The sequence below is a fragment of the Marmota monax genome, unplaced genomic scaffold, assembly GCF_021218885.2.
Source record: "Marmota monax isolate L192 unplaced genomic scaffold, Marmota_monax_Labrador192_F-V1.1 WCK01_AAM20220418_F8-fsc00080, whole genome shotgun sequence".
Taxonomy (NCBI): Eukaryota; Metazoa; Chordata; class Mammalia; order Rodentia; family Sciuridae; genus Marmota; species Marmota monax.
In genome coordinates, this window is record NW_026694750.1 from 893487 (window position 1) to 911395 (window position 17909).

The 17909-nt window shown below is 61.6% G+C and overlaps 3 protein-coding genes across 8 annotated transcripts; 1 reads left to right on the plus strand and 2 right to left on the minus strand.

Moving 5' to 3' along the window:
• Nucleotides 1-28: 28 nt before the first annotated feature.
• Nucleotides 29-6215, minus strand: Fbxo6 (F-box protein 6). 3 transcript variants are annotated; one of them, XM_046424496.2, is made up of 6 exons: nucleotides 6071-6215; nucleotides 3991-4285; nucleotides 2170-2296; nucleotides 1586-1681; nucleotides 551-686; nucleotides 29-457 (listed from the first exon to the last, which is right to left on the minus strand). In XM_046424496.2, the coding sequence occupies exons 2-6, from the start codon at nucleotides 4253-4255 to the stop codon at nucleotides 254-256; spliced, it is 828 nt and encodes a 275-aa protein (XP_046280452.1). In that variant the 5' UTR covers nucleotides 4256-4285; nucleotides 6071-6215; the 3' UTR covers nucleotides 29-253. The 3 variants fall into 3 exon arrangements, with proteins under 3 accessions (XP_046280452.1, XP_046280450.1, XP_046280449.1); XM_046424494.1 differs by lacking the exon at nucleotides 6071-6215 and adding an exon at nucleotides 5743-5826; XM_046424493.2 differs by lacking the exon at nucleotides 6071-6215 and adding an exon at nucleotides 4886-5401.
• A 620-nt stretch (nucleotides 6216-6835) lies between these two features.
• Nucleotides 6836-12548, minus strand: Fbxo44 (F-box protein 44). Of its 4 annotated transcripts, none has more exons than XM_046424498.2 (6): nucleotides 12452-12548; nucleotides 10797-11083; nucleotides 9427-9553; nucleotides 9219-9314; nucleotides 8978-9113; nucleotides 6836-7876 (listed from the first exon to the last, which is right to left on the minus strand). In XM_046424498.2, exons 2-6 carry the CDS (start codon nucleotides 11059-11061, stop codon nucleotides 7733-7735), a joined length of 768 nt encoding a protein of 255 aa, XP_046280454.1. In that variant the 5' UTR covers nucleotides 11062-11083; nucleotides 12452-12548; the 3' UTR covers nucleotides 6836-7732. The 4 variants fall into 4 exon arrangements, with proteins under 4 accessions (XP_046280454.1, XP_046280456.1, XP_046280455.1 ...); XM_046424500.1 differs by lacking the exon at nucleotides 12452-12548 and adding an exon at nucleotides 12016-12108; XM_046424499.2 differs by lacking the exon at nucleotides 12452-12548 and adding an exon at nucleotides 11800-11901.
• Nucleotides 12549-12560: 12 nt separating this feature from the next.
• Nucleotides 12561-17534, plus strand: Fbxo2 (F-box protein 2). Its single transcript, XM_046424497.2, has 6 exons — nucleotides 12561-12716; nucleotides 15382-15741; nucleotides 16120-16249; nucleotides 16318-16413; nucleotides 16825-16960; nucleotides 17095-17534. The coding sequence occupies exons 1-6, from the start codon at nucleotides 12695-12697 to the stop codon at nucleotides 17227-17229; spliced, it is 879 nt and encodes a 292-aa protein (XP_046280453.1). The 5' UTR covers nucleotides 12561-12694; the 3' UTR covers nucleotides 17230-17534.
• The last annotated feature ends 375 nt before the right edge of the window (nucleotides 17535-17909 follow it).

Here is a 17909-nt window from a genome sequence, read left to right on the forward strand (position 1 = left end):
CACCCCACCTGTAAACGCAAGCCCAGGCTGGTTTTACTGGAAACATTTATTTTGACAAAACATTAGCACTGTGTGACCGTCTGCCCAAGGCTGGAACTGGGGCTGGAGCTCCGGGGCAGGGACCTCACTGCGCACTACAGGCTCAGCTCTTGCCTGGAGGGACCCTCCCTTTGTCCTGGACAGAAGATGGACGGATGGCTGCAGATGACCACAGGCTGTCCTCTGGCCCATGGAGATGAAATGGGAAGGGCCACTAGGAAGCCTCCCCCTGTCCCTGCAGTGCCTCAGGCAGAGCCCCGGAGGGAGCCAGGCTCCTGCTGGTCTTGGGGCTGATGATGATGCTGCTGTTGGTGACACGGGGCCCATACCAGCCTGCCCAGAACTGGGTGTCCTTGCCCCCGTGCTGGAACAGGATGTGGCGGACGCCTGGAGGGTAGTCAGAGAAGGTGTGGGAGACCTAGGGAGAGGAGGTAGCCACGGTTACTGGGGACGCCCATGTTTGCTGCCATCCTGGTGCTGGGAGAAGGGTGGGCAACAGGTGAGGCCTCACCTCTGTCCACGTCGCGTCGTTCCACTGATGGACAGTCACGGGTGGGGGCTCGAAGGAGGCCAAGACGATGTAGTCGGCGGAGGCCAGCTGCACCCGGATGTGGTAGGAGCAGCCACAGTCGGCCCTGGCAGCGAACCTGGGGGCGGTGGGGGAGGCTCAGCTGCCATCAAGAGCCACTGAAGGCTGCCCTGGGGGCGGGGGCAGGCCAAGCCCAGGACCTGAGCTTGCTCCCTCTGCCAGCTGCTCTGCCCAGGAGGCCCAGCTGGCCTTGGCACTCCCTGTGCCCTGGGGTACAGTCTATCCATGGGGAGCCTTAGTTACCCCATTTGAGAAAACCGGCAACCTTTGAGCATTCTACTAAAGATTTGATCCCCCAAAACAAAAAGGTCCTCTACAGAGACCAAGGCCCCATCTGTCTAAGCTGTGTCACCTATGTCACAGTGGCCCAGAACATTCAAGTTGGGGACCTGTGTGGTGGGGGCTGGCAGAGCTCACCTCTCAGTTCAACCACCCTTCAAACATCACCCCTTCTCTCTCAGAGGTGGCCCTGGGACCTGCTGGACCTGGTGCATGGCCCAAGCCAGTGCCAGTGCCTCACAGTTCTGTGTGGGCAGGAGCCTGGGCAAGTGCTGTGGGATGGGCGGGTGCAGCCGGTGGCAGAGCAGGTGCAGAGCATGCCTGAGGCCGAGCCCTGTCCCCAAAGCCGTGAATTCAGAGAGCTGTGGGTGACCAGGGAGAAAGTGTGTGCAGGTGCCCACAGAATCCAGAGGGCAGCGTCCCTGCTGCTTCCAGGCCTTGGTGACTGTTTCCATCCATAGGCCTCAGTCTCCCATCTGCAAACGGGCCGGCGTGTCCTGCTGACTACATCGTGGAGAGGGAGGGGGACTGGGTGCTGGGTCCCTAGAGGCAGCCCTAGCCCCCAGGATGCTGCTGGCACAGCAGGGGCACTCACCATAGGTTCTCTGACCCAGTGACTATGGCAGGAGGGGAGGGAAAGGGTGCACAGTGGGGACACTGGCCATGGGCCCCACTCACCAGTCCTTCACCACGATCTCAGGCCGGAATGTGTCCAGCAGCTCCTCCCAGTAGCCCTCGGCCTTGAGGTCCACCAGCTGGGACTTGAGGCACATGCTGAGGGGCAAAGGGCAAGGCTGTCACACCCAGATGTGCTATGCAGGACTCTGTGGGCCCAGTGAGGTGGCCCAGGAACCCAGGGGCTGCTCTCAACCGCCGCAGGACTCCAGCGTCCACTCGGGGGCAGACCCATGGGAAACAACATGTAGGTGATGTGACCCGCTTGGGCCTGGGCAGCATCTGATCCCAGTTGAAAGGCCCAGTCTCCAGGTGGCTGTGGTGGGCCTTCTGTAACTCCAGTCGTAGATCAGGACCGCCTGCAGACACCCTGCCTTACCCTACTGCCCCGCGAACTCCTGGCGGCCTGGAACTCCTCTCCCCCTGCCTGGACAGGAAGCTTACTGGCTCCAGGAAGCTGTGGGCTCTGAATGTGTCTGGGAACCGCTCCCCCAAGCTTCCCGAGGCCCTCAGGTAGGCCTGAGGTTTGCAAAGGTGTCCTGGACCTCAGCCCTCAACCCAAGCCTGCTGGCTTCAGCCCCTCTTACCCGTAGGAGGTGACAAAGTACTTCTTGACTTGGGGGTCAGGAAAATCTGTGCCATGCTCTCCAGGCAGGCTCTCCACCTTCCAGTGGTCCCCCCCATTGGAGTCGATTCGCCAAGACCCCATATCCTCTAGGAGAAATGGAACTGAGGTGAGATCCCTGCGGAAAGCTGAGGCCCACCTTCCCCAGCTGGCCGGCTTTCAGGCCAGTGATACTGCAGCCGGGGTCAGTCCCCCACCAGCTGAAGAGCATCTCACCTGTGCCTCGGGGCCCCCAGTACATTCCCACCTGGGTCCCTGTGCTGGGCTCTGACCTGGACTCATTCCCTCCCGCTCTGTTCTGATCTGGCTTGGCTCCTAAGGTGCAGTTCAGTTCTTAAAATTAAATCTCAAAAGAGCCTGTGAGAGTGCTTGGTCCCCAGGACTGATGTGAGTTCCATCAATGCACGCCACTCACTTGACCACTGGCCTCCCCTGACGTCCAGGAGGAAGAGGATGTCAATTAACTGCATAACCACAATCCGGGAGGACTGGCTGGAGGGTTTCAGGGAACCTGTTATTCCTATATGGCTCTACCCGTGGCAAGAGTGGCCAGTGGGGACAGGCACCCTGGGCTGGTGGCTGCAGGAACCCTGTGTTCAAGGACCTCCATCGGGTGGGCTCAGCAGGTGCAGGGCGCCTCCTCCTCACACTGAGCTCAGAGGAGCTGAGCGGGTGACAGTGCCCCTCGGCTGAGGCTGCCCAGGGCATCACCACCGCAGCTTTTCCATACTGCTCACCCAAGGGGAGCCCACACATCTGGCCCCCATGTGGCCTGGGGGTTTCCCAAGCAGAGAACCAAGAGAGAAATGCAGAACCACACGGGGCTATGCTGGTCTGAGCTTAGGCCCAGGGAAGATCCAGCCAGCCAGGGGTGACTGCTGCCAGACGCAGGCCCAGCCCCAGGCTTTGGGAGGCCCCATTGGCTGAGTGGGCAGCTCGACTGGGCAGCTTATGGACAGAATCTGGAGCAGGCAGGAAGAAGGCTGGGCACTGGCAGTGGGCCTCTGAGAGGGCCTGAGCCTTTGTTAGTCAGGACGGGACCTCAAGACTGCCAGTTCCAGATCTCAGGGCAAGTCATCTCAGGGCCCACAGCACCCGCCTAGCAAATGGAGCTGCCCTCAAGGCCAATGAGGATGAAGAGAAAACCAGTGGAAAATGACCTAAGTGCCCAGATGAGGCCTCTTAATCACCACTGTGTCCTGAAAGGAGCCTGGTGCTCTGGGCATGGTAGGTGCTAAGTGAAGGAAGGAGGAAACAGACACAAGAACCCCCCTGGAAAACACAAAAGTACTACAGGCGACACGTGGGTCCCAAACTATGACTGGAGTCACCTCTGGATCCTCACTTTTTGCAGAGGAGGGTTACCACGTCTGGAATATCCTTAGACAAGTGCCGGGCGCAGAGAAGGCCCTGGAGAGCAAGGCAGCTTGTGCTGAGCTAAGGGGACAGGCGGATCTGCAGCGTTCATCCAGCGAACACCTCTGAGCACCTGCCACGCGACAGCATCTTTGTGGGAACTGTACAGTGGCTCATTAGGGCCTCTGGAACTTCAAGTTTGTACCAGAGGGCAGAAAACTGTAGCGTGAACAGTGCTGCTACGGGGCGGTAAACGGTAGGCAATAGGTGGGAGGCACTGTGTTTAGATGGGAGGTCAGGACAGGTCTCTGAACTGAGACCTGAAGAATGGAGAGGAGCCAAGGTCTTAGGGGACTGGAATAGCAAGTGCAAGGGCCCTGAGGTTCAGAAAAGCCAAGGAGCCAGCGCTGTGGTAGCCCCAGCCCACCTTCAGCACACGGGTTGCGTAGGAGGTTCCTGCGGAGGCTGCACAGAAAGTAGAAGATCTTCCAGTCGGCCACGGGCTGGTCCCAGTCCTCTGTGACAAAGCCCTCGCGCAGGCATTTGCGCTTCCAGAGGGTCACGAGGTCGATGAGGTCTCGCCAGAGGCTGCAGACGGGCCGGCAGTGCAGCAGCAGCTGGCGGGCAGGCACGTGCATGAACAGCTCCAGCAGGATGTTCTCGGGCAGCTCGTTGATGCTGACCAGGGCCATGGCGGTGGAGGGTAGTGTGCACACAAGGGTCTGCGGGGGACAGTGGTGATGAGCCCAGAGCAGCCAGGTGGACCCCGAGATCCAAAGGACTGGCTCTTCTCCACTCCTGTTTCCTCTTTTGTGAAAACAAGGGGTTAGGGAGCATTCCCAGGGCCTTCCCACTGCACAGGGGTGGTCCCATTTACACACATTTGGAAGAGTAAATAAAAGTAATTAAGATTTTAGGCACAGAGCAGGGCACGGCAGCCCACCCGGATAGCCCCAGCTACTTGGCTTCAAAGGCTGAGGCAGGAGGACAACAACCCCAGGAGTTCAAGATCAGCCTGGGCAAGGTAGTGACTTGTAGCTCAAAAAAAAAAAAAAAGATTATTTTCAAACCCCAACTAAAAAATAATTGCTCAATTCTGAAGCCAGGTGCCTGGTTGACCTGTCCTAAGAGTTTGCTGGGGCCACCTGTTGTATGAGGTTCTAAGAGGGTTTGGTGATGGTCCTGCACTACTGTGAATTCAGAATATAGAAATCCAGCTTCCAGCCGCTGACTAATGTTCCTTGGGGAGGGGCTGCTGCTGCAAACAGCTTCCCTTTCCCAAACCGCTCCCTTGGGCCTGGAATTCAGATGAGGAAACACACCTGGAGCGACCCTGCAGCGGTGGCTGGGCTGCCTTGGTGTGTCTGGCCAGGCCACTGGGAAATCTGTAGCCTGGGGGCTCCGGTGGGTGGGGGCAGGCTCTGCACTGTCACTCTGATGAGCCTGGTCTGCTGACATCTGGGGACAGAGTTCTCCGACCACGGATCAGAAGAGAAACTCGCTAGCCTCTTCTGATTTGGCACAGACGTGACCAAAAGAGCTGCCAGGTCTTGTGAAACTCCCATCCCAGATTGCAGAGGGATGCGCACCCTGGCTCCCGGGGGAGCAGCATTTCAGTGGGCGGGGAACAAACTACAGCAGACAAGGTGCCGGTGCCTTGTGCGAAAAGCCCTGGCGGAAAATCGCCACCAGGCCGGCACGGTGGCCAGCTCTTCCCACCCGGGGCTTGAAACTGCGCAACGTCAACTTCAAAACACCCCCAACTTCTAAAAGCACCAAACCAGCGCCAGGCGGGGGCGCCCTGGAGCGCGCGGCGCCGGGTCGGTCTCGGGCTTCGGTGGCGCTCTGCCCCGCCTCCGAGTCCCCCTCCAAGTCCCCGGCCACCCGCCCCGCGGGGCGGTTCCGAGGTCGCCGCGGCGTTTCCCGTGCGCACTCGCGCCGGCCAGGACGCCGCCTCCGGGGCGGGCTCCCAGGTGCCCGCAGCGCCCCCGCTCCCCGCGCCCCTCTCCCGCGGCGCCGGGCGGGGAGGGCCGGGCGCGGTGGGTCCAGTTGCCGTCCGCGCGCCGGGGCGCCGCCGAGGGACCTGCCCCGCCTGCGCCCCCTCCCCGGCCGGCGTCCGCGGGCCCGGTGCCCTCCCGCGCGCGCCGCCCCTTCCTGCCCCGTCCCCCTGGGCCGCGACCTGGACGCGGGGCCGCCCGGCGGCGGCAGCTCCGGTCAGCCTGGGGCCTGCGCCTCGCCGGCGCCGTCCGCTCTCGCCCCGCCCCGTCCGCCCGCGTCACGCGCAGCGCTCGGGCCGCCGCCCGCGCCCCCACCCCCGCCCGCCAGCCCGAAGAGGAGCCTGGGGTCCCCGGGGCCCGCTGCGCCACCCGGAGGCGCTCGGCGAAGACCATCCTGGCGTCTCGCGGTCGGGGTGGGCGCCGCGCCTCCCGGGACCTCGCGGCTGCCGGCGTTTCCCGAGCCTGAGTCTCCCTCTCCAGGCGGTGGGCAGCTCGGCAGCCGGCACCCACCTCTTCCCCGCTTCCTCCTTCTGCAGGGGAAGCCCAGTCGGCTGGGTCTCGGTCCTGTCCCGCGCTGGCCACGCCTTAGACTTCTTTTCACCTGTTTACCGCACACGGTTGGAGGTGGGGCCAGTTCTTCGCCCTGGATTCGTGGCCCCCTCCCCGGAGGGCCAGAGCTGACATTTTGGGTTTGGGCTGGGCTTTTCGTAGGCCTCAGCTGATGCAAAGATAAAAACCTCTTGTGTGTGTGGGTTTTTTTTTTTTTTCGTTGTTAATTCAACAACAATTTATCAAGCATCCATTTCAGACGGCGGCTGAGAGGGTTTCGCAGGCTGAGCACTGCACGAGGGCTGGCCCAGCAGCATCGCTCCAGTCAGGGCTGCGCCTTCTCCACCTAGCATGGCCCTAATTAACTCATAATTGAGTGTCATAAATTTAACAAGCACTTCCTAAGCACCTCCCTGTAGGCCAAGCACAACTTCAAATGCTCTGGCCTCATCCAGTGTCAACAGTGGCACTGCTCCCAGCAGCAGGTGTGCCGAGGGCTGCCCAGAGAAGCCCATCCACGGGCCTAGCCCTGTGGACGCTGTGGTGCCCGAGGCTGCGGGAGTGCAGTCTGTTGAGGGGTCTGCCTGACGACCAGCCTGTGAGGAGCTGATTCCAGAAATGTCAACCCCTCTCTACTTTGGACGGAAGCCACACTAGACCCTCTGCAGGTCCAGGCAGGGCACCCAAGAAGTTTGTCTTTCCCTCCAGAAACCACAGGGCACAGGCTGGCTGGAACACTTTTATTCAGCAGCATGCGGGGGGGGGGGGCAAGGTCAGGAGGACACTGCTGTCCTTGGTGGGGCACTGCTGTGGTGGGTTTTACTTTGGGGGGGTAGTGCTGGGCTGGAATAATTTCCAAGCTGTAGGGAGCGTAGCCAGGGCTGAGGTGGACAGCTGGTCCCTGAAAACCATCTACCCTACTCATCCAAGGTTCGAGTGTCCCAACCTTGCCCCCACCTGGCCTGAGTCACCCTGTCCCCCAGTACCCACCTGGCTGCGGGGCTTCGGTGATGGTAAGGGCAGCCCACACCCGCCTGCAGCCACCCTACCTGGGGCCTGGCTTGTCACCTCAGACCAGGTCAGAGCCTGGGGCCGAGCCACCTCTGGTGAGCAGGCAGAGTGAGGTCAGGGGTGGCCACAGGGCAGAAGTGGCTGGCAGAGCCTGCCTCTGCTTCTCAGACCTGTCATCTTTCACATCAGTCATTGTGAATGGCTGTCACAAATGTGACAGGTGTCTTGCCTGCTCCTGCTCCAAAGACCCCCAAAGGACCCAGGGAGAAAGGGCCAGGGAGAGGTACAGGCAGACGTGGCCCGGCGTCCCAGCTGCAGACCCCTGTCCAGGAAGCCTGGGGATGCCCTGCTCCCTGCCCTCAGGGCTCCGTCTCTCGGAGGGGCCCAGTGAGGCCACCCCTGCAATTGTTCAGGTTGGGACCTCAGCGGGGAGCGGGCCCCCAGCATGGGACAGCTGCCCAAATCCAGAGGCTCCACAGAGAAGAGGTGAGTGGGGGCAGGGACACACTGAAAGGCTGGGGACACCTGGCTTCCGCCTCCCCTTCCCAAACTCAGCCCTCCTCTGACAGCAGTTTACCAGTCAGGGTTCAGTTGATGGGGGGCCAGGGGGCGTCAGGGCAGCGGGGGCCCGATGGTGATGCTGCTGTTGGTGACCCTCGGGCCGTACCAGCCGGCCCAGTAGTGGGTGTCCACGCCGCCGTGCTGAAACCAGATGTAGCGGACGCCGGGAGGGTAGTTGGAGAAGGTGTGGGAGACCTGGGGTGGGGCAGGCAGAGGGAGGCCAGAGGTCAGGGCCACCCCCAGTGGCACTGCCGGGTGGGGGCTGGGGACCAGGAGCTCCAGCCCCCGCTCTGTGCCTGAGGAGACGGCCTCTCTCTGGGACTTGCCTTCCTCATCTGGCAAACAGCAAAATCCCGCCCAGGCCACTGGGCCCAAAGGACCTGACAGTGTCGGCACATGGCCAGGCTAAAAAGCACAGGATACTGGGGCTGGGGCGGGGCTCAGGGCAGAGCGCTCGCCTAGCGTGTGTGAGGCGCTGGGTTCAATCCTCAGCACCAAGTAAAATAAAACAATAAAATAAAGTGATAAAAACAGAGTAAGAATTAACACTGCAGCCCCTCGGCCGCCCGGGAGCGGCTCCTACTAGGGGCCAGCGTCCTGTGCGGCCCCTGGCTAGCACACGGGCGGTGCGGACAGCATTTCTAGCTCCAGGGGACCCAGCAACAGCCTGTAGGACCACCGCCTGTCTCTGTCCGTCACGTGACTGGAACAGTCGTGCCTGGTCCCATGGTGACAGCAGGGTGGAAGGCTGAGTGGCAGTGACAGACAGAGGCTGGTGAAGCCTAAGGACTCTGTACCTGGCTGCTTCAGAGGGCCCGGGCTTGTCTAGGTGACCCAGGTGCCCGTCTAGGTGACCCAGGTGCTGCTCAGCTCACCACGGGACTGTGTCCAGGTAAACGCACGCAAGCCGAGCAGGACGGGGGACCCTCAGGACCCTGAGTGGAGACCTGCGCTCTTGGACATAAAACGGGGTCAGAGCCCGAGGAATCAAGAAGGCCCGGGTTACGCTGCTGTGAGCGGGGACCCTCTGCAGTCACAGCTGAGAGCGGTCATCTGTGGCAGCCCTTCTGGACAGTTTGATCTCGTGTCTTTCTTTCTCTCCCCAGTGCCAGGCCAGTGCTGCACCTGGGAGCTGCCCCTGCCCAGCTTGCTGTCTAAGGGCGTCCTTGGTCACTGACTTCCTCCTTTTCTGAGGGAAGACTAGTCCAGGCAGCAGATGGGCCCAGGCGGGAGGCGGCTGGCTCTGAGCCCCGAAGTGGGAGCCCTGGGCCCGCCCCTGCCCGCCAGGCCACGCACCTCCCTCCATCGGGCGTCGCTCTTCTGCTGGATCATCACTGGGTCTGGCTGGAAGGTCCCCAGAGGGGCGTGTGCGGAGGACAGGAGCTGGACGCACAGCTGGTACTTGGACCCGCAGTCTGGCCTGGCTGCGAACCTGTGGGCAGAGGGAGGCCCATGAGGGCCTGGGAGAGCGGGGGCAGGGTGGGGGTGGGGCGCCGGAGTGGCAGGCCCCACCCAGACCCTCGCCCCGGGCACTCACCAGTCCTTGACCTGGATGTCCGGTCGGGTGGTGTCCATCAGCTCCTCCCAATACCCTTCAGCCTTGAGGTCCACCACCTGGGACTTGAGGCAGGTGCTGGGGGCGGTGGAGGGTGGGACGGGGCTGGGACTGTCCCTCCCAGGGGCGGGAGAGACCCCAGGGTGAAGTGACTTGGGCTCCCCCCCCTCCCCGAGACCCCCGATCTTACTAATAAGAAGTCACGAAGTATTTCTTGACCTGGTCATTGGGGAACTCCTTCCGCTGGTCTTTGGAAAGGTCCTCCACCTTCCACTCATCGCCTCCGTTCACATCCAGGCTCCAGAACTCAAAGCCCTCTGTGGGAAAGCTGAATTCACCACGCGGGGAAGACAGTGGCCACCTGCTCCCAAGGCCCTTCCTGCCGGCTCTTCTCCCTGGGTCTCAGCAGCCCCTCCAGCCCCGTGCTGTAGGTCACTGCAGATCAATACTGCCCTCCACAGGTGCTTCCTGTGTCCGAGCCTAGGTAAGTGATTTCCATTGAGAGTCCCGGGCAAAACCCACCAGACCCCTTCTGTGTCAGGGGCCACACAGACCCTGGTCTCAGACAAGCTCTAACAATACTAGGCTGCGTGATCTCAGACAAGTTACTTTCACTCTCTGAGATGTGAAGACACTGGGTGCAGTGGCACACGCCTGTAATCCCAGTGGTTCAGGAGGCTGAGGCAGGAGGATTATGAGTTCAAAGCCAGCCTCAGCAACTTAGTGAGGCCCCAAGCAACTCAGCAAGACCCTGTCTCTAAATAAAATATAAAAAAGAGCTGGGATGTTGCTCAGTGGGTGAGTGTCCCTAAAGGGATGGGACGGGAAGCGTCTCCTGCAGAGTGGCCCGTATTTAGCTTTTGGGGCCCTGTGCCATTCTGTCACACAGGGTTTTTTTCTTGCTTCCTTTTTTTTAAAAATAATCTTTGTAAAATGTAAGGTTTTTCTTCACTCCTTGGCCACATCTGGTTCGAAGGCCATGTTTTGCCAAATACTGGTCAAGAAGAACGTGCTGGGAGGGCGGGAGCACAGCTGGCAGCAGCTGTTTTGTCACCACTTGACACTAGAATTTGACCATGGAACAGAGCACAAGGTCGCCATCCCACCCGGGTCCTCACCACAAGTTACAACGTGACGAAGGAAGGAGGGAGTGGCTGTGGAAGCCTTGTTTTGCCTGTGGGGGCACCACGCTGGAAAGACTGGGTTGTCCCCTCTTCTATAAGCAGAAGCCCATGTCCTCTAGGGCAGTCCTAGGAGTCCCAGGCTAGAGTCTGAAAATGAGATCCAAAAAATGTGCCTCCAACTTATATCTTGGGCACAATCAGTCCCCACTGGACAACAGTTCCTTTCCTAGGGAAGGTCACTGGAGAAATAATTGTGAGAGTCGAATAAGAAACACGACCCTTGGCCCCAGTCTGTCCACCTGAAAAATGGGTGCATGGACACTGCCCACCTCTAAGGGTTATCGTGAGAGCATAAAAGGACTTAGCTACAGGAAGTGGTCAGTATGTGTCAGCTGCTACCGTGTGTGTTGGGGGCACGCAGACCCCTCTCACCCACCTTCAGCACACGGGTTGTGCAGGAGGTTCCTGTGGAGGCTACGGAGGAAGTAGAAGATCTTCCAGTCGGCCACAGGCTGGTCCCAGTCCTCGGTGATGAAGCCCTCGCGCAGGCACTTGCGCTTCCAGAGGGTCACCAGGTCGATGAGGTCTCGCCAGAGGCTACAGACCAGGCGGCAGCGCAGCAGCAACTGGCGGGCAGGCACATGGGTGAACAGCTCCAGCAGGATGTTCTCGGGCAGCTCGTTGATGTTGCCCACGGCCATGGCGGTAGCTTCTGGACACCCCCTGCGGTTATTGAAAAGCCGCACTACAGACCTGGCCCTCTCCCCAGAACCCGCTATTTGCAGCACCCAGTAGTGGTGGAGGTTCCCATCCCAGCTGTCTTTGACTGTGTCAGGAAAGTCACTGTGCCTGTCTGAACTTCAGTCTCCTCCTCTAAATTTGGCCAAGAACAGTCCTTCCTTCCAAGGGTCATGGGCAGTCTAAGAAGCATGGGACACAGCAGGTGCTCAACACAAGGTGAGCTCTGTTTTTTTTTCACTGGCACCTCAGAACCACCTCTAGGGAGACTAGGGAGGTCCAGAGAGGTTGAAGGAACTGCCCAAGGTCACCCAGACAGGGGCAGAGGGGAGAAGGAGCCCGGTCCTTTCTGATTCTAGGGCTGCCCTTTTTCAATAGGCCCGTCTTTAGAGGAGGAGTAACAGTGCCCAGCGCAGGGCACCTGAGCCTGTCCAGGTCTTCTTCATCCTCTCCCTCTCCAGAGCAGAGGAGGGGGCAACGCTGGAGGGCGCTGGGGATATAAATCACTGTCCTCACAAGGTCCAATGGGCTTGGCGACTTTCCCAAGATCACAGAGAAATGCCCAGCCTAGCTGGGACTGGAGAGGGTGGGCCAAGGGCCAGGGCCCTGCCTACCTCCCCGCCCCCACCCCATGGCTAGGCTCAGCCCCAGCCCCCCAGCGCGACTGTGGCGCCCCATTCCCACCAAAGTCGGGACCGGACCTCAGCGCGTCCATGGCGACCTCAGCTCGCGCTCACGGCCCTGTCGCGGTGGGCGGCGGCGGCGGCGGCGCTGGGACAAATCCCCCGACCTGGGCCTGGTCGGCGCCGAGCCTCCCCGGGCGCACTGCGGCTCGGCGAAAGCCACGGAACCCGCAGCCCGGCGCCCACGGCCGCGCCCCCTCCCCACGGCGCTTCTTGTCCCCACCCGCGGGTCACCTGAGCTCGTCGGTCGCTACGGGATCCCGCTCGGCCTCCGGGGCTGCGCAGCCTGGGCCTGTGGTTGCCAGGATGCGGCCCCGCCCCGCCCACAGGCCCCGCCCACCCAAGTCCCGCCCCCGCCAGGCCCCGCCCCGCTCTCGCCAGGCCCCGCCCGCCCCTGCTCCCCTTCTCTCCCTGCTCCCCTCCTCTCCCCTCCCCGCGCCGCTCCAGCCCGGGACGCGCCCCGCCGCCGCCGCCGCCGCCGCGTAGGAAAATTACCTGCGCGGGGCGGAAGGAGCCTCCCACCCCCAACTCCGCCCGGGCCGCGCGCCCCGCAGGACCAGGCTCGCCCTGCCCCCCCGCCGCCTCGTCCCGCTGCCACCGCAGGGGCGAGCTGCGCGACACCCCACCTCGGACCCCCATCCCCTAATCAAACAAAAAAAACGACTCTGACCTTTGCCGGCCTCCCGGGTCCACCGAGGAACCCGCAGCCTCAGGCCTCCGTCCCCGACGCGGGGACTGCGGGGCGGCCGGGCGCCCGGCCAAAGGCGGGGCGGGGCGAGCGCGGGGACCTTTAAGAGGCGCTGCCGCCCGGGCGCCCCGGTCTCGAGCGCGGCTGGACTCCTCGCCGCCGCCGCGAGACTCGGCACCCGCAGCGCTCCGGCTCCTCCTCCTCCCGCGACCGCGCTCCGCAGCGATGGACGGAGACGGTGACCCAGGTAGCCGCCGCCTGGACCCGCTCGCTCCAGCCCGGGAGGGGAGACAGGGCAGGCGGGCGAGTGCCTCCGAGGGTCCTCCGAGAGCGCGGGGTCCCCGAGAGGCGGCGCGCAAAGTTTCACGCAAGCAAAGCCCTTGGGACAGCCTCGAGGCTGGAGGCCTTGAGGAGCGACAGGCAGGGAGGGAGGACTGCTGGGTTCCCAAAGTGGCATTGGACTCCCCCGTTCCGCCTGCTTCCTGAGGGTTTGTGGGGCTGGGGGGCTTCTGGGCGGAGGAGCCCCCAAGCCTTTTTCTTCCATCAACTTCTTCCGTTTGTCCGCTGTGGCCCGTCAGCTGCCTGGACCCTACGGGTTTCTTGGGGTTACTAGCCTCTCCCCACCCATTTCAGTCTTCCCCTGGGGCTCCCTCTGGGTGGCAGGATGCCTAGTGGGATTAGACGAGCCTTGAGGAGGAACTGAGGGACCGCTCCCCATCCCCAGGTCCTCCAGATTGCCCAGTCATCTTTGCTGGCACCAAAGACCCTCCCCCATTCCTCCAGCTTCCTGTTGGGCCTGTAGGGGTCGCCTGCTGAGTCAGGGTGGGGACAAGACCTCCCTGCAGTTTGCCCTCACCCAATTCCTCACCTCACGGGTGGCTTTGGCAGGCCATGAACCCATGCACACCCAGGTTGCCAGGCCCCCTCTCCCGGCTCTGAAATTCCAGCTCCTGCATCCCCCTCCCAATCTGTGGCCCCCCCCATGTCACACTCTTTACCAGGCCTGGGCCTGGTTTTTCCCAGGGCCCAGTTATTCCTGTGGACTCCAGGGCCCCATCCAGGTGAGTGAATCAGCCTGGAAGCAGCTTCCAGGCCCAGATAACTTTCCCCCAGCAACAATGTGAGGAGTTGTGTGAGCGAGAGTGGGGGTAGGGGGCTGTAATCAGATCCGGGGCCTCAGTGCCAGGCCAGGGGGCCAGGAGAGAGGACTGGGCAAGGTGCACCTTTTGGGGGAGCATCAGGTATCCACTGGGGCCAGGGCAGGGCAGGTGTGTGGGTGGAGAGGTGAGGACACTGGGCCCAGCTCCCCAGAGATCTTCGGGCAGCAGAATGGCCAGGCATTTTCCTTTCTGCAGTGTGACCTGGAGAAGCTGCTCAGCCTCTCTGGGCCTCAGTTTTCTCTTTGCCAAAGGGAAGGGGTGAACCCATATATCATTAAAATGTGACCCTAAAATGCTAATCACTAAGAAGAGAAAGGGCAGCACTTAGTAAGGTTCACTGAGTTCCCGAGGCCTCACTGTGCGCACTGAGCTCTGAAAAGGAGGTCAACCCGAGCTGGAGGTGCTGGTGACATCAGACTTGGGTGTAGGCTCTGCTACCTGCCCCTTCCCCCACTGCCACCTTGGCTTTCCAGGGCCCAACCTTCAGGAATTCCTCATCTTAGTTCTGAGAGTGGTGGTCTCCCCACAACTAGCTGTCCCTCCTCCAGAGCTCCTGGGCACTGCATCTGCTTACTCAAGGCTCCCGTGGCCCAGCAGAGGTGGGCTGGGATCCAAGAGATGGTCCAGCCGGCCACTGCTGACATCTGCCCTCTGCCTTCCAGTTCACAATGTCCTCCCCTGCTCCTTGGGGGATTTGAACATCAGCACCATCAGGATGACCATTTCCAGATGAGAAAACTGAGGGTCAGGGATGGAAAAAGAACGGGTGACAAAAACTTCCTTTCCCAAGCCCCTAGAACATTTTCTTGTATGATATACTATTTCCCACCCCCAAGTCGCACAGCATTGGCTGGTTGGGGACAGTGGGTCTCCAGCCCCTAATCTTCAGGTCTAATATTTCCTATCCTAATATTACCTTTAGCAAGTCACTTCGCATCTCTGAGCCTGATCGTTTTCACTTGGAAAATCAAAACCACAACTGTGCCTAAAAAATAACCCAACACATTATTTTGTTGGAACAGTGTGGTCAAAGGTGGCTCTAGAGCCAGAGTGGGCTCCAACACAGGTCCAGCTACTCATTAGCTGTGGATCACCGCTCTGTGCCTCAGTTTCCTCATCAATGAAATAGGGGCAGCCATAGGCTCAAGATTCTGCTGATTCTAGAATAATTGAAAGGTTTAAAAACAGCACTTGACGTTTGCTAAGTGCCTGATAAACACAAGCTCCTGACAGCACCAGGCAGGATCCCGTCTCCCAGAACTGATTCTGGCCCTCGGGTGAAGTCAGTCTAGTGCAGAAAAAGTTCATCAAGTCATCATACCCCAAGCAAAAGCTAGGAAGCCCTGGGAGGCCTCTGAACTTGGGCTGTGAGAGAATGTACTAAGGGGAAGTTCAGAAGGCTTCCAGGAGGAGGGGAGGGGAGCAGGGGTCCTGGAGGGTGTTTAGGAGGACTGAAGGGGTTGCTCTGGGACAATGCTATCCATGGCAGCCATCAATTACGGTAGGATGGCTGCTGTCCTTTGTTCAAGGTTGGAGTTTCCCGCCAAGCAGGGGAAAAAGACCAATGTGGCAATTATTCAGACCTAGGGGACCCATCTTAGTTCTGCACCCTTGGGCTTCCTCCCTGTGACTCGGTCCGAGTCCCAGAAACTCTGTCCCCAGCTGTGGTTGCCCCAGGGTGGGTGGAGGGCCCATCTGGGGCGCGGAGCGGGGACTATCTGGAGGTCACAGCCGCCTCTCCCCTGGTCACAGAGAGCGTGGGCCAGCCGGAGGAGCAGCCGGAGGAGGCGTGCGCGGAGGCCGAGGAGGAGCAGCCCGGGGAGGAAGAGGCATCAGGCGAGGAGGAGGCGGCGGCGTACCTGGCGGAGCTGCCCGAGCCGCTGCTCCTGCGAGTGCTGGCCGCTCTGCCGGCCGCCGAGCTGGTGCAGGCCTGCCGCCTGGTGTGCCTGCGCTGGAAGGAGCTGGTGGACGGCGCCCCCCTGTGGCTGCTCAAGTGCCAGCAGGAGGGGCTGGTGCCCGAGGGTGGCGGCGACGACGAGAGGGACCACTGGCAGCAGTTCTACTTTCTGAGCAAGCGGCGGCGCAACCTGCTGCGCAACCCGTGCGGGGAAGGTGAGGGTGACGTCCCTGGCCCCGCGCCTGGGGAACGGGCAATCTGCCATCCCCTCCTGCTGGCGCAGCGTCACATGAGATGAAGAGCTTGGCTCAGGGCCTAGCACCCAGCAGCCCCTGTTAGCACTATTACTAACAGCTCCCCGGCCACCTGCTCCTGGGGGGTCTCTTTCCCGGGGGGGTGGGACTGGCCCTGTGGACAGCCATCCCAGGGGAGAACCAGGAAGTGCCCACCATTCCACCCCCCGTCGTCTGCGCACTCCTGATTCCGTGAAAGTACCACGTTCACCCTGTCCCCCACTGTAGTGGCGGGAGCCAGCCCTGCTGCAGCTTCAGCAGGCACTGGGTGACCAGGGTGGGGCTATCGTGTTCCTACAGAAGACTTGGAGGGCTGGTGCGACGTGGAGCACGGTGGCGACGGCTGGCGGGTGGAGGAGCTGCCTGGAGACAGTGGGGTGGAATTCAGCCAGGATGAGAGCGTCAAGAAGTACTTCGCCTCCTCCTTTGAGTAAGAAGATGGTGTGGGGGAGGGCGGGTGTGGGGGGCTCCTCTGCGTCCTAACTCCAGTTCTTCCAGGTGGTGTCGCAAAGCACAAGTCATTGACCTGCAAGCTGAGGGCTACTGGGAGGAGCTGCTGGATACCACCCAGCCGGCCATTATGGTGAAGGACTGGTGAGAGTCAGTGGGGACCGCTGCATTGGGATGGGGAGGGGAAAGCCGAGGGGACACCACCTCTAGTGTTGTGATCACGGGGGCCACAAGTCTGCAAGCGTTGACAGCTTCCAAGTTCTTAGAAAAGGGTGGAAAGCCATCTCGGCCTGAGTTTCAAATGTTGGCACAGGCAGGTGGATAGTCACCGCCTGAACAAAGTGACTCTGTGAGCTCGCTTTGGCCGAACTGGGGTTTAGTCCTTTTTTTTGGATCTTGGGCCAGTTCCTTTCCCTGTCTGGCCTCGGTTTCCTCATCTGTGAAGTGGGTCGCTGGTTGCACTCCGGAGGGGTAGGGACCCTGGGCGCACAGGAGACCTCTGGGAGAAGGCGGGTCCCCAGCCGCGCCCAGCAGGCCCGGCGCTCTGTCTGGCAGGTACTCGGGCCGCACGGACGCGGGCTGCTTGTACGAGCTCACGGTGAGGCTGCTGTCGGAGCACGAGGACGTGCTGGCCGAGTTCAACAGCGGCCAGGTGGCGGTTCCCCCGGACAGTGAGGACGGCTGGATGGAGGTGAACCGGGCGGGGGCGCCTGGGCGGGCAAGGGTGGGCGCAGGGGCGCGCTCCTGCAGAGAACCGAGCTGCGGCTGCAGGCGGGTCGCCGCGCAGGACCAGCCCTCGAGGCTGACGCCCTGCGTCCTCCCTAGATCTCCCACACCTTCACCGACTACGGACCAGGCGTCCGCTACGTCCGCTTCGAACACGGGGGACAGGACTCCGTCTATTGGAAGGGCTGGTTCGGGGCGCGAGTGACCAACAGCAGCGTGTGGGTGGAGCCCTGAGAGCCCCCTGCTGCTCCCCAGCCGCCCTGCCCCGCGGGGCGGAGGCCGGGGTGGACAAGCCTTAACTTAGTCGCCAGCACCTCGCCCAGCCGTGCCCACCTCGCCCCGCCGTGCGCGCCCCGCCGCTCTCCCAGCCCCACGCGGCGCCTTCGCTGGCTCACTTTCGCTTCTGTCGGCGGCGGCTAGTCGTCGCCGGCTGCTTCTAGGGTGTAAGATCCGAGGGGCGCGGGCCTGCTGCTGAACCCGCACCCAGCACCGTGCCTGCCACAAAAGGGGGTGCAGAATAAATATTGTTTGTCCAAGGAGGGAATGAATGAACAGCGGATGAATGGGCGCCTCTCCCTGCCCGTCCTCCTCCGTCTCCTGAGGCCCTGGCCCAGCTTGGAAAAATACTTGGTGGGGCTCCAGCTGCTCCGGTTTCCAGGGGCCCTTGGGCTGCTATGGAGCCTGGGCAGAGTGGCCGGACAAAGGCGGAATTGTGAGGCTCAGGAGGTGGCGAGCTGGGCCTGGCGCCTGACTGACACCCGAGCTGCCCAGAGGCCAGGACAGGGCGGGAGGGCTGCCCTCCAGGCCTCTGTGGGCAAAGCCATCATTCTTGGCCTTGCTGCACCTGCACCTACGCCCTTTTGGAAGACAGGGTGGGCTCTCCTGGGCCCAGGGACAGAGGAGAGTGGCTGGGG

What these genes read in the sequence shown, in the direction of transcription:
- Fbxo6 (XM_046424493.2), bottom strand. Translation starts at nt 5,128, where the DNA reads ATGGGAGTTTCACAAGACCTGGCAGCTCTTTTGGTCACGTCTGTGCCA. An exon ending in GAGATCGTGGTGAAGGACTG is followed by an intron (nt 687 to 1,585) that starts GTGAGTGGGGCC and finishes CACCGCCCCCAG; the next exon opens with GTTCGCTGCCAGGGCCGACT. An exon ending in ACGACGCGACGTGGACAGAG is followed by an intron (nt 458 to 550) that starts GTGAGGCCTCAC and finishes TCCTCTCCCTAG; the next exon opens with GTCTCCCACACCTTCTCTGA.
- Fbxo44 (XM_046424499.2), bottom strand. An exon ending in TACTTCGTGACTTCTTATTA is followed by an intron (nt 9,315 to 9,426) that starts GTAAGATCGGGG and finishes CACCGCCCCCAG; the next exon opens with CACCTGCCTCAAGTCCCAGG. An exon ending in GACATCCAGGTCAAGGACTG is followed by an intron (nt 9,114 to 9,218) that starts GTGAGTGCCCGG and finishes CTCTGCCCACAG; the next exon opens with GTTCGCAGCCAGGCCAGACT.
- Fbxo2 (XM_046424497.2), top strand. Translation starts at nt 12,695, where the DNA reads ATGGACGGAGACGGTGACCCAG. An exon ending in GCCATTATGGTGAAGGACTG is followed by an intron (nt 16,414 to 16,824) that starts GTGAGAGTCAGT and finishes TCTGTCTGGCAG; the next exon opens with GTACTCGGGCCGCACGGACG. An exon ending in GTGAGGACGGCTGGATGGAG is followed by an intron (nt 16,961 to 17,094) that starts GTGAACCGGGCG and finishes CGTCCTCCCTAG; the next exon opens with ATCTCCCACACCTTCACCGA.